Source organism: Strongylocentrotus purpuratus, unplaced genomic scaffold (assembly GCF_000002235.5).
Source record: "Strongylocentrotus purpuratus isolate Spur 01 unplaced genomic scaffold, Spur_5.0 spur5_scaffold_15, whole genome shotgun sequence".
Classification (NCBI taxonomy): domain Eukaryota; kingdom Metazoa; phylum Echinodermata; class Echinoidea; order Camarodonta; family Strongylocentrotidae; genus Strongylocentrotus; species Strongylocentrotus purpuratus.
Window position 1 is genome coordinate 32,198,503 of NW_022145600.1, and position 12,855 is coordinate 32,211,357.

General features: G+C 37.4%; 2 protein-coding genes across 2 annotated transcripts; both read right to left on the reverse strand.

Annotated features, from left to right (window-relative positions):
• Positions 1-858: 858 nt before the first annotated feature.
• LOC105439046 (probable G-protein coupled receptor Mth-like 11) lies at positions 859-1,973 on the reverse strand. Its single transcript, XM_030986074.1, has 2 exons — positions 1,518-1,973; positions 859-1,143 (listed from the first exon to the last, which is right to left on the reverse strand). The coding sequence occupies exons 1-2, from the start codon at positions 1,971-1,973 to the stop codon at positions 859-861; spliced, it is 741 nt and encodes a 246-aa protein (XP_030841934.1).
• Positions 1,974-7,015: 5,042 nt separating this feature from the next.
• On the reverse strand, positions 7,016-11,213 carry LOC100890925 (aqualysin-1-like). The gene is made up of 7 exons (XM_030986075.1): positions 11,082-11,213; positions 10,427-10,570; positions 9,411-9,534; positions 8,835-8,944; positions 7,925-8,072; positions 7,381-7,565; positions 7,016-7,021 (listed from the first exon to the last, which is right to left on the reverse strand). The coding sequence occupies exons 1-7, from the start codon at positions 11,211-11,213 to the stop codon at positions 7,016-7,018; spliced, it is 849 nt and encodes a 282-aa protein (XP_030841935.1).
• Between the last annotated feature and the right edge of the window lie 1,642 nt (positions 11,214-12,855).

Below are 12,855 nucleotides of genomic sequence, written 5' to 3' on the forward strand. Positions count from 1 at the left end.
TTCAAATTTCTTAGAATTAATAACATTTAAAAAATATGTATATTAGATGAAAAATGTAATTGTATATTGACTGCTATAAGAGGCATCGCTGTTGGTATATGCTCAAGGGGACGTTACATCCTGATATGACCCCGAGGCGCGCCGGGGCGGGTAGCGCCCCGAGGACGTCCCCTAGAGCCAATCGCGCTGTCTAATGAATATGCATAATATCTTGAAGTATCATTATTTTGACTCCACGCCCCAGACCTCTGGTTCCGCGCATCGTAATAAATATATACTTCACCCTTTATTTTAATTTAAATAAGACTTGACGGTCCGTATTTTACAATTCAGTTGAACTTGACCCTGTTCTAAAATTACGTTTAACAAAAGGAAAAACTGAGACCTACGATTAACCTCCTATGTTAAACCCGTTTTAACCATAACTAAGCATAAGCCAACCGTCGGGTTTTTAATATTTTGTTTCGTCTAAGGATATTTAATTACTTGCCATATATACATCTGCACAAATATATGAATTTTAACATGGTCATATAACATCAGACATAAACAAAAAAAAGGGTCGTCATAAGCAAAACTTGAACTGACGTCCTTGTTATAAATAAAACATGTATATACAATATTTATACGTAATTTTATGTAAACAATGCATGAAAGAATAGCGGTCGGTCAACACAAAATTAAAGAGAGAGAGAGAGAGAAAGAAAGAGTGTAAGAGAGAAAGTAATAAAGGGAAAAGGAGAGCAAAGAAGTGCATTCAGATATTATTAAGTGGAACATTTAACGTCTGTACATGATTCCAGCTTTGCATGAATGGTATTGGAAACTTGTATTCGATCGTGGGTGCTGTACTTTCCTTCAGAGCATTGATTCATTCTCAGCCATTTCACACTTTGATCCTTTCATCTTCACTCTGTCTGATGTTGTTGTCTTTGACCTGGATGATGTCGTCGAGGAGACTCTATCGAGGCATGTACAATAGTCCCGCCAGAGCTTGAACACACGCTTGTTACAAACGAATGCAATGAAGATATAGACTCCCTGGAGAGAGTCGATATACCAGAAGATATACCAGAGAGCTGTGACATCAGCAAAGGCAGCTACGAAACCCAATATCGAGGTGAAACCGAGCAGTGTGGACATCTGTTTTAGAGAGGGACAGGAACAATTAAAGAATATGGCTGATCAGCACCAAAGCATTACATGGATCTGATATTGCAATTCATGTATTATATACGTAAGTGTGCCATAGTTGTCATTTTGTAGCAAAGATTTACATGGATGATACGTTTGTCGAGATATATTGAGCATAGAACATATTGATGCAAATGCTAATTTCACGACGAAAGTTTCCATGATAGGTAAACATGCTATCAAATAATACAATAAAGTCAAGTTTTTCATTCTTTGCTTTGTGCTCAGGCAAATCCGGAAATGAAGGAAATCTTCTTCTAGATTTTGTTTGATATCCTGCAATTGCATATCTATCCCGAGTACTTTGACTCATGAATACTCACCTTTATGTAAATCAAAAGGTCCGATCGGAGACTAGAATATTTGCTCTTGTGTTTGTTGACAGGGCTCATTCTCTTCTGAAGAAGACCGGCAATTACCATGGCGAACAAAATGAGATTGAAGAAAAGAAGAGAAGCGACGGGGATCGCAAAGACATACACATCGGCCATACCATCACCGATCCAACAGTTCACTGTCCTGTAGGTCAGGTTGAAGTGTGGAAGCTTGGTGCCGCTGAAGTAGATTCCAAGGCACGGAACAACCACAAGGATTGGACATCCCCAGGCAAACAGAAGGAACCTTGAAAGTACTGCAGCGCCCTCATCGGTTCGGCCAAATTTTGTTGCGATGCCGAATCGACGGTGTAAATCGAAAGCAAGAGCCGTTGTGTGAGAGGAAACTGCGAGCCACATGTAATGGTCCAAGATGGCAAATGAGAGGCACACATTAGAATTCATCGCGGCTAGTTCTTTAAATAAGATGACAGATTGGGCGAAGATCAGAATTATGCAGAGACTCATAATAGGAGTGTTCGACGTGGCTTTTCGAAGAAGGTTGAATTTGAGATGAGTAACATTATTGTTAGGTTATGAGAAATTATAGACAAGGAAAATTCGATGTAGACTATAATAATCTGAGAGGGGTAAAAACGGAAAAATCTAAGAACAGACTGCACACTTTGCAAGACGTAAGCGCAAACTAAAATGGTGTCATTTCCAACATCAAGATAGTCATTCGGCGCCAGGGTTCTGTTAAGGGGTGAGTAAAGGTAAGATCCATTGCCCAAGTCAACAAACAGTGATATGTTCTGTGATACGAATGCACATGTTTCAGATGGAACTTCACATCCTTGTAAACTTTCTCGTTTGAAACTCATCTCCGTTGATGTGATATCGTATTCAATTACATAGAGAGATTCCACAAGGCTATACTTTGTTTTTCCTACGACAAATACCTGTCTTGTTGTGTTTTGGTATGATTTTATAACTTTATCTTCAGACACGATTCGGTGAGGACAACTTTCATTTAGGTTGCTGCATCCAACAGATATCATGAAACTCATATTGCTGCAGATGCCATTCCTAGTTGAGTGTCGTGGGCTTGTGGAAAAGAATACACCATCCAGGTTTTCTTCAGAACATTTTGTATTATTTTCACCGGAAAGAAAATATGAAAGGACTATAACAATGAAAGGGATAATATCATAATCCAATCCTAACACACAAGCGCTCACGCGCATACACTGTCACACACGTACGCACACACGAACAAACCCACGTACTTCAGAAGGAAAATATAGAAACTTGTTGACAGTAAAACAACTACAAGATACAGATTGGAATGAGAAATTTATTAGAGATATATGAACAATCTAGACTTTAGCAATATTGTTGATGATTAACTCTTCCATGTTCCATTTATCCAAAATTCTGTTCAATCCCGTCTGTCTCTTAAGAAAAATATACACATATTTCTTGAATATCTCTTTTTTTTTAATGTGAAATATATCCTCATCATATGTTTACACAAAATAATTGTGTAGTGATTTTTAAGCAGGCAACTTACTTATCTAACGTCTTTCAATCTTACAGAGTACTACATGCCTTTGTAAATGTCATGATATTTTCAATCGTTTAAAGTGCATTATCACCCTTCTTATCAGGAGTTAGATTAACGGAGCCATGACAAGAGTCTGCAAAGCATTGCGTGTTTTTTGTTTGTTAATTCAATGTTGCAGTTATATTGTAAACAGTAATGCCCGTTGCACACGAAGTGTTATTTCGATTTCGTTAATCGAGCACAGGAAAACAATCCGTGTGTGTGGCTTGTGACAGTAATTTAAAGGGATAGTTGAGCTCTGTTTTCGGACCGCAAATGCCTTCAAAGTGCACGGTTATTGCTCTTATTCTTATCTATGACATTTCTAGTGCCCTTTTAGAACTTAAAATTGCTATGAAGGTAATTTGAGACCCCAAAATGTATGAAATTTAGCCAATATGATCATACCAATTCAGCTCCACTTTCAAAATAATATGGTCACCGTTAATTATTTATCTAATTAAAAATAACAATACAAGGGTCGGCTGGTTGTGCATTACATAACCAACATGAAAATGCCAACAAAAAAGCCAACATTGGCATTGGCTGAAATACGACTTAAAAGGCGCTATTTTGTTTTTTTCAACGACTTTTTCAAATTATCTAATATTGTGGTGGTACAAAAGTATTAGAAATCGTTATATTTATGGATATTTCAGCCGTCTCTAAACTTATTTTGATCAAACAAAGATGATTTTGTCATTTAAATTGTATGTTCTTTCAAATTTGACACTCAGTTTTTCATTATCTCATTATCACAAAAAATTATTGTGTGTAGCGCTCTCTGCAACAGAACTCAACTATCCCTTTAACGCAATGTTTCCACTTTTTTGCGTTCACATCATGTACGCTGTCACTCTCATGCGATGCGTTAAAGTCTGCATAAATCCTGACGCAGTCGTACGTCAGTAAATGACGCTTCGTGTACACTGGGCATTATGTGATTTGTTTAGCATGGTTCAAGATTCGTTGGGGACGTATAGAAGGAGGTTCTCCGAGTCGTGTAGCTCAGTGACTTTGTCTCTGCTAGCTGATTCTAGGATGACGTCACGAAGGCTATCAGGTGATAAGTTGGGATTCAAACCAAGATGGATCGCAGCAACACCTGACAAAACGAAACAAACAATTGGGAGTAGAAAACAGTGATTTGAAAACGTATTGATACAATTAATGTAGTCTATACATACGGATATGGAGAGAAAGAAAGAAAGAGAGAGAGAGAGAGAGCACAAGACAATCGTTACAAATGTGAGGGGTGACAGATACCCTGTGCTAATTTTTGAAAAGGTTTTAACAGGGCCTTTACAATTCTATCAACTACTTTCAGCTGAAGGGGATTTTTTTAAAAAAACTTTTATCTTCTGGATATCATACTAATTCATTTGTATTTGTCTTTATCCATGTCTTTGGTATTGATACAGTATTAATAATATCAAATGGTCTCATTGGGAATACGAAATAGTACATGTAATCTTTGTGATAACATTTAGGGATTTCGGAAATATGAAAGTGACCTTTTCATTTATACACGAAACCAGATGGGTTTACGGAAAGATCTGAAGGTTGATGGTTATCAATCTACCTTAACAGTTGCTGCTATCATTTCAACTGAAGCGCCCTATGATAGGAGGAATCGATGAAAAAATACCACGCAAATAATCACGCATGCAATAATTACTAAAACGTTATAGACGATTGATCATGTCAACTCCTTGTCATGGTTTTATTATCGTCAATGCGCATTTCATGAGAAATATATTTACCTTTAATGAATACACAAAATTGTAACGAAATCTTTTATTTTTAGAGGGCTTTTCAGAACTATATATATCTAGGCATATTATTGATAATTTTTATCACACGTGATAAACCTTGACGACCTTTGTGTATATTCAGTCTGGATGTTTGCCATTACCATTATTATTGTGTACGTTTGTTGATAGAAACGCTAAAAAAGTGAACTTTGCAAGATTTAATGTACAAGAGGTATAAAAGAAATGGATACATAATTTACATACACCATGTACACTGTTAAAACAAGTATTAAAAAACTGCGGGTTAAAAAATTGTTGATTAAAAAACGCTCAACCTTGGTTAAAAATGTAGTGTTGATTAAAATTTACTTTTAATCTTGCGTTGGTTAAAAACAGTGTTGATCAAAATTATTCCTTTTAACCTGTGTTGGTTAAGTCTAAGTCGTTGGCAAAAATTGTAACCCAGCATGGATTAAAAACAAAATTCCGACAGTAATGATAGCCCCCTTCTGGTTAAAGTTTAATCAATGTTGATTAAAGTACTGGTCACGTGACCCAACGGAACGATATCGAAGCGCGTAGCTAGCGATCGCTCGACATACAAACAAAGTACATGCAAAGTACATGCAAAAATTAACAATGGAGGTTGTCGCGAGGACCTGAGAAATGGGGGTTTGGACGGTCTTATCTCCGTGTTTTCAGGTAAGAAATTATTTTAATATTATCATCATCAATTCTAAGATTGTAAGGAAGAAGTGAAATAAGGTTCTTGCTCAAATCAAAAACGATTTGTGTCCCCTAGGCTGTACGTAGCTCAACCAATAAGTAACATTTCACTTGCACCGTGCACCTGGCTCTCTCGTAAGCACAGTACACACACACTCATCAGTCTGCAAGAATCTTCAACCGTGAAGGAGGCAGACCAAATTACAAAAGGAGAAGTGTAGGCCTATTACGCATCACCTACCCAAATTGCATGCATGAATAATAATCTTATTTTTTAAGTCTAATTGTATCTAATTGTTTAAAACAATTAAATATAAAATAAGATGTCATCATAAAGTGAAACGTCTTTATGCATGCAATTTGGGTAGGTCATCCGTTACATTTACTGGCTGAGCTGAGCTACAACCTACGGGCCGGGACAAAAAGCGTTTTTAATTTGAGCAAGAACCTTATTTCACTTCTTCCTTACAATCTTAGCATTGATGATAATCATATTAAACAATTTCTTACCTGCAAACACGAGGATAAGACCTCCAAACCCCCATAAGTTTAACCAACAGTGGTTATAACTGTAACCAAGTTTAACCAACATCGTGTGAATCAAAAAAGAATTAACCTACAATGGTTACAATTTTAACCAACGGCCCATGTAAGTTTAACCAACATAATGTGAATCAGCCCCGAACAAAGCATAAATAACCAACAAAAGATTAAATTTTTAATCAACAAATGGTTAAAGTTTAATCAACACCATTTTAACCAACATTGAGCAAATTTGTTTAACCAATAATTGATTAAAAATTTTAATCAACCACAGGTTAAATTTTAATCAACAGACTGTTGGTTAAAGTTTAACCAACGATTGTGTGATTCACCTGGTAATCCGTGGTTGATTAAAATTTTAACCAACTTGATTAAAAATTGTAATACTTGTTCTAACAGTGTAACGTGTTGAAAAATGGATATTGACAAAATACAAAATGACTTTTATTTGTACCTAGTAATTAGCTTGAACAATGATATTTAAGATATGTTTGTTGGCCAGTTGCACTCGTTGAGCAAAATGGTCCATCAACGGCATACAAGTTTATGCATTACGCTAGCATTGGTCTTTAGCTTTGGATGAAATTTCGAGGTTTTTCATCAAAATATGATATACCTGCTACGTGAGGACATGCCATGCTGGTTCCACTCAACGATCGATACCCATTATCAGATCGGTAATCTGCACTTAGAATGAGATGTCCGGGGGCGAAGATATCTACGCATGCGCCCCAATTTGAAAAGTAGACTCGGGCATCGTCATCCTGGATAGCACCGACTGTGATGGCCTGGAGGGGGTAAACGGTGTATGAAACAAACATGGTAATATAGGTAGTAATTGAAATATTACAACACAAAGGGGATAGTTTTCATAAAGGTTAAATCTGTTTACGAAAGTCATGGCGGTAATAAATTTCTGCATGAACAAATCAGTTGTACAAAAATTGAAACTTGATTTTTTTTTCTTTTCTTGTCAGGATCATGATCATCACGACTTGAAGGCCACATTGAAACTTATATACATGGGAGGCAGAACGGGACGAAGCTTTGGATGGGGAGCATTCAGATTTTTTTTCCAGATGAGAAAAGGGGCTTCTCTCACTAGGAAAAAATTCCCATTTCACAATTGAAAAATAATTTCCTGAGGTGGCATATTACTTATTAGCAGTAGACGAGGGCACCAAAAAGAAGTTTGAAGGAATATGCGGTAGTTAAAATAATATTGAAAGAGATAACACAATACCTCAGGAGCCCTAGCAGGTGAAAATGCACATGAATCTAAATCGTTGTTCATAGCGGCTACTACCACGGTGACCCCATCTCTGTGAAGGTTCCTCAGTGACTCGTCTACTGCTCTGATTCCCCCTCCACCGAGTGACATACTCGCAATAGCTGGACGTATACCATTACGAGCAACCCAATCCATACCTGAAACATAGAAAATTATAGGAAGGGAAGTGTCAGATAAAAACCATGCAAACATCTAATATTATATTATTAATATAGTAGGTTCAGCTTATATTCAGTAAAACATAAATAGACGTGTACTTTCATATAACTGTATCAAAAGAAATTAATTTCCAAGGAGATTAGGATTTCATTCAGTGATGAAGCATGAATTAATGGTTTCTACTATTAAAGATGAGCCCAATGAGAAACAATTCCTGCTTCTGCACAGTCATCAAGACTAAGGAACTTTGATCAGACATTATCCATATTAAAGCATTGCATTCATTCATGCTTTATCATCAAAGAAAAAAGTGATATTGTCAATTTAGTTTACTTACCATCGATAATGGCAGACCAAGAGCCAGGGCCGGAGCAACCAAGAACTCGTACGGCATATACTTTAGCGGCCTTGGCAACACCGTATCGCTTGCCAGCTATGGTACCTGCACAGTGTGTCCCATGCCCGTGACAGTCACCGTCATTCCCCTGTGAAAATAAAATAAAATGTATACACTTTTGTCATTTTCTTTCTTTCGAAAAGAGCCTTATAATACGAAATCATCTATGACTAGCGACAGTTGCTTAGAAAGAGAAAGAAGGAGAAAAAACTAAAATCGATGGAGGCACAAGAGCATTTGGACATAATTATGATGGAGAAACAACATGCTTAGGGATTTACTTGAATTGAAAATGAACGTAAAAAGGAAAGAGGACGACAATTTAAAACTGGGATAGAGTCTTGTTTGGTAGGTGACGAAACACAATCAGAAGGCTCAGGATAGAGAAGGATGGAGACACGACTAACCCAGGGGCCCATTCAAAAAATAACTTGCATCAGTGACAAATGACATTTTTTGTTAAAAGCTAGTGAAATCCTTGCTTCTGGGTTTTCAGCAGATTTTTCACAGATTTTTGTGGTTTGTCATTAAAAAAAGGCTTTGTGAAATGGGGCCCAGGTAGATCTGCAAATTTGGACTTGCTCTCTGGTAAAGTAAGAATAAGAAGACGACTACAACTAAGAGGAATGAGAAGAACGAAGACGAGGAGGAGAGGATGGTGGGGAAAAAGAGAAGTAGAAGAAAAGACAGGAGAAGAAGAAGAAGAAGAAGAAGAAGAAGAAGAAGAAGAAGAAGTAGAAGAAGAAGACGACGAAGAAGTAGTAGTAGTAGAAGAAGAAGAAGAAGAAGAAGAAGAAGAAAAAGAAGAAGAAGAAAAGGAAGAAAAAGAAAAAGAAGAAGAAACACTTACAATAGCGTAGTTCATGGCGTCATAGCTGAATTCCGCCCTGCCCTCGAAGTCCTCATGAGTGGTTCTGATCCCGGTATCAAGGACGTATACGTTCACACCACTCCCATTACCTAGGAAAGATGGACCAGGTTGGAGATTTGCTTCTTAAATTCTTCATAATCATAAGGAGACATCACCACAAATCACTATTTGTTTAAGGCTCTCCCGACGATTCAACTAGTATGAGTGCACGTCGCACTCAAAGCAGACGTACAAGCATAAATTATATCGAGATGCATATCTAGTTGTATTGTGCCATTTAGATAATACAAGGTAGTCTACAAGGTCTTAAATAGGGGGGGGGGGTTAGGCGGATGTGGTTGAATTTTCTGTGTTAGAAAAGTGTTAAAAGACATTTCAATTTTCCCTCAAAATGAAGATGGGAGGGGGGATGAAGTCCCCGCCCTTTTAAAGGTGAGGGATTACGTTCCCAACACCCCGCGTTTTAACGTCCTTGGAATAATTATGTAAAGCTAACCGTCATATTTCATCTACACTTACACTGTTTTGACTGTACTATTAGACTTCATCATTTACCGATAGGAGTGAAGCTGTCATCTAGAGGAAGGTCCCTTTGGTTGATCCGATCCAGACCCCATGTCTCCGAACCATACGCTACGCCATCTTCCTCTACGTACCGCACAGATGGATGGTCACGCACCTGTAGGAGGAGGAGAAGGAGAGAGTGAAAGACAGAGAGAGAGAGAGAGAGAGAGAGAGAGAGAGAGTGAGAGAGAGAGAGAGAGAGGGGGGTGGGTAATATGTTTTAAACAGCAACAGTCGATATAGAGATGAAAAAAAGACAGTACTTGAATTATTTAACTTGAAGCTGGATATACATTCTACAGCACCCAGAAATGTATTATAAAGCATAGTTATGAAGACAAAAGAAGAAGGTTTAATCATGTCAAGCACAAAATCTTGACTTTTTTGGGGAAGTCCCCAAGAGCATTACACAGCTTAAAGGTAATACAAAGTTTTGGTATGGGGTCATCAATTTGGTTCAAATGAACATATTCGAAGCATATGCGATCCTACAATATTCATTGATCGTTTTCGGGGTTGAAATCGAGTCTAAAGTTATGAAATTGTAAATAATACACTCTTTATGTGGTATAGCTCCTTCTTAAGGTCAAGATATAAATTAAGCTGTAAAACAATGTTTCTTGACTAAAATCGACCGATTAGCTTTTCCCGTATGGAAATTATATCAGAACTACATATTCTGATATTTTCAGGGTCGCAGCTACCATTGTTCGGCCGTAGGCGCTATTTGAAATTTATCAAAATTTACCGGGAGCACCGGTAAATTGTTATATTCAAATTTTCTCGAAAGCAGAAGTATTTTAGGGGCTAAATTTTGCAGTACTTGTAATACATCCACATGGGCATCCAAATATATCAAAATTGTAAAGAATCGCTATCCACCCAATTTTCAAAATTTCCCAAAACTTTGTATTACCTTTAAGTATAATCGGTTTATACATTTCATCGAAAATAAATCGCAACTTCTTGATTCAAGAAAAAATATATTTATTAAGAGGATTACTCACCACGGCTAATGCTGTTTTTGACAGGGAGATGGCAAATCCGTTCAGTACTCTGGTGTATTCTTTTATCGGGTTGTTTAAAGTTACCACTTTCTGGTTGGATTCTTCGCGTAGGGACTGAAGAACGTTTGAAAGCACTGCGTTTTTCTGCAAAATGAAGAAAAGTATACACTATTCAGTTGTTATATTTATAAATCTTTGAAAAGTAGCTAATATGTTGCCCGTGATGGACGTGACATTCCTTTTCTAGAATTAAACTGGAAACAAAGTTATGAAATGTATGTAATATTGAACAACATTACAAAATAGAAGAGTTAAACAAAAAATATTACCAATGAAGCAAATAGTAATCTGTAATATACCGTTAAAAATACCTGTCCAAATCGTTGTTTGGTGGCTACAGTCTGTATGTAGATGTTGTTTAATTTCATGGAATGAATCAACTCATCATTTAACGTTCTTTCATTAATCCTGTCGTAGACTTCATCACAAATCTGCCGCTAATTTACCAGTTAATCTTACAATCTATTCTTTCAGTTATTCTTTACAATTCTCTATACATTAAGAATCTCTAGCAATCACCTATCTAGGTTCAGCTTTACTCTTTCAATGTGTACGACAAAGAGTATTCATACGTACTTGTTTAACATTTAGTTACCTTAAGGACCACGATATATTGTTCCTTGATGGCTTCACTTGTTCTAAGTAGAGGAGCTCGACGGGCAACCACACAAGACAGCAAGATGGAGAATGAGAGGATGAAGATTACAACCCGCATTGCTGACGTCATCATGAAGGTTGATCCTTGTTTTTTCTCTTCAAAATATGAATATTGATATATTCGGAGATTTCTTTTTTTGTTCCGATGTTCTGAGAATTAGATAACGATATCCAGTCTATTTAACCAAAACGCAATTCCAGTTTTAATGTCGATTCGTCTGATGTAAATTTAGGGGTGACATAAACATTACCCATACTCACGAGGTGATAAAGACAGGCCTCGAGTAAATGATCAAAGTTCAGTCAGAACAATAGGATGTAACGATAACCCTCAGTAAATGGGAAAAGCTGAATGAATTCATACGATGTGATTACAATACAAAATAACTTTATTCAGCCAAATCGCTTTTAATAAAATAAAAAATAGGCCTATATGAATAAAAAGTATATATTGGTCTGCTTCGAAATGTAATGTAGATTTTTCTTTGGAATGAGACATGCCATTTTCATGAGATGAACAATATATAAGAGGTGAACTCAAAGGGATTTAGGTATTGTAATTTCTGTTTTTATGTATATTATAATCGATCAAAATTAATAAATAAAACCCCAACTTTTCATAGGCATCTAGGATTAGTTATTTGTACAAAATTAATCATAGTGACGTTTTTAGAGATAATGAGCACGTACATATACGGTTTTAATTAATTCGTATGATACCTTTAGATTATACAAATGTAAACTGCTAAAGCGCATAATTCAAATTAAAGACACAACTTCGCCGGGGACCGTGGCTTTACTTCTTAGTTCTTTCGATGCGATCTGAACAAGTAATGATCTCAGGTGCTTACAGAACCGTAGCTCAAATATCTGGATTCCAGCAGGTAATAACGATGCTGCGCCAAGGAATGATCTAATTTGTTTATACTTACTGTATTTTCGAAGACAATTGTTACGATTCCAGCAGTAATATTCCAATCTTTGATACCCAGGACCAGGCGCGTACGCAGGATTTTTTCAAGGGGGGGGGTTTAACATTTATAAATCGGTCCGAAAATTTCGCAACGACTCAGCCAGCCGCTGAATAAGCGGGGGGGGGGGGGGGGGGGGGGGGGGGGGGGGGGGGGGGGTAAGAGGACACATTTTTTTTTTTTTTTTGGTCCCAAAAAAAATCGCAACTACTCAGCCGACCGCTGAATAAGCGGGGGGGGGGGGGGGGGGGGGGGGGGGGGGGGGGGGGGGGGGGGGGGGGGGGGGGGGGGGGGGGTAAGAGGACACTTTTTTTTTTTTTTTTGGTCTCGAAATTTGACATTTTGCTCCGTTGGGGGGGGGGGTAAGGTCACCTTTTTTAGGTCGGCCATGGGAATAATTTTTTTTTTTTTTTTTTTTAATAATTAAAAAAAAAAAAAAAAAAAAAAAAAAAAAAAAATCCAAAAGGGGGGGGTTTTAGTTTTTTTTTAGGGGGGTTTACACACAAAAAATTTCCAAAGGGGGGGTTTTAACCCCCCAAACCCCCCCCCCTGCGTACGCGCCTGCCCAGGACTCTAACCTCCTGTAAATATCTGAAGAAAAAAAAGTATCCACACTCTACGTGCTCTGTTCCGATTGACAAGCCATGTACAAATTTACACAACAGAAGCTATACATTTGGACTCCATACTCTATTTTCATACACCGATTAGGGGCAGGGTTTATCAATTATTTACACGACT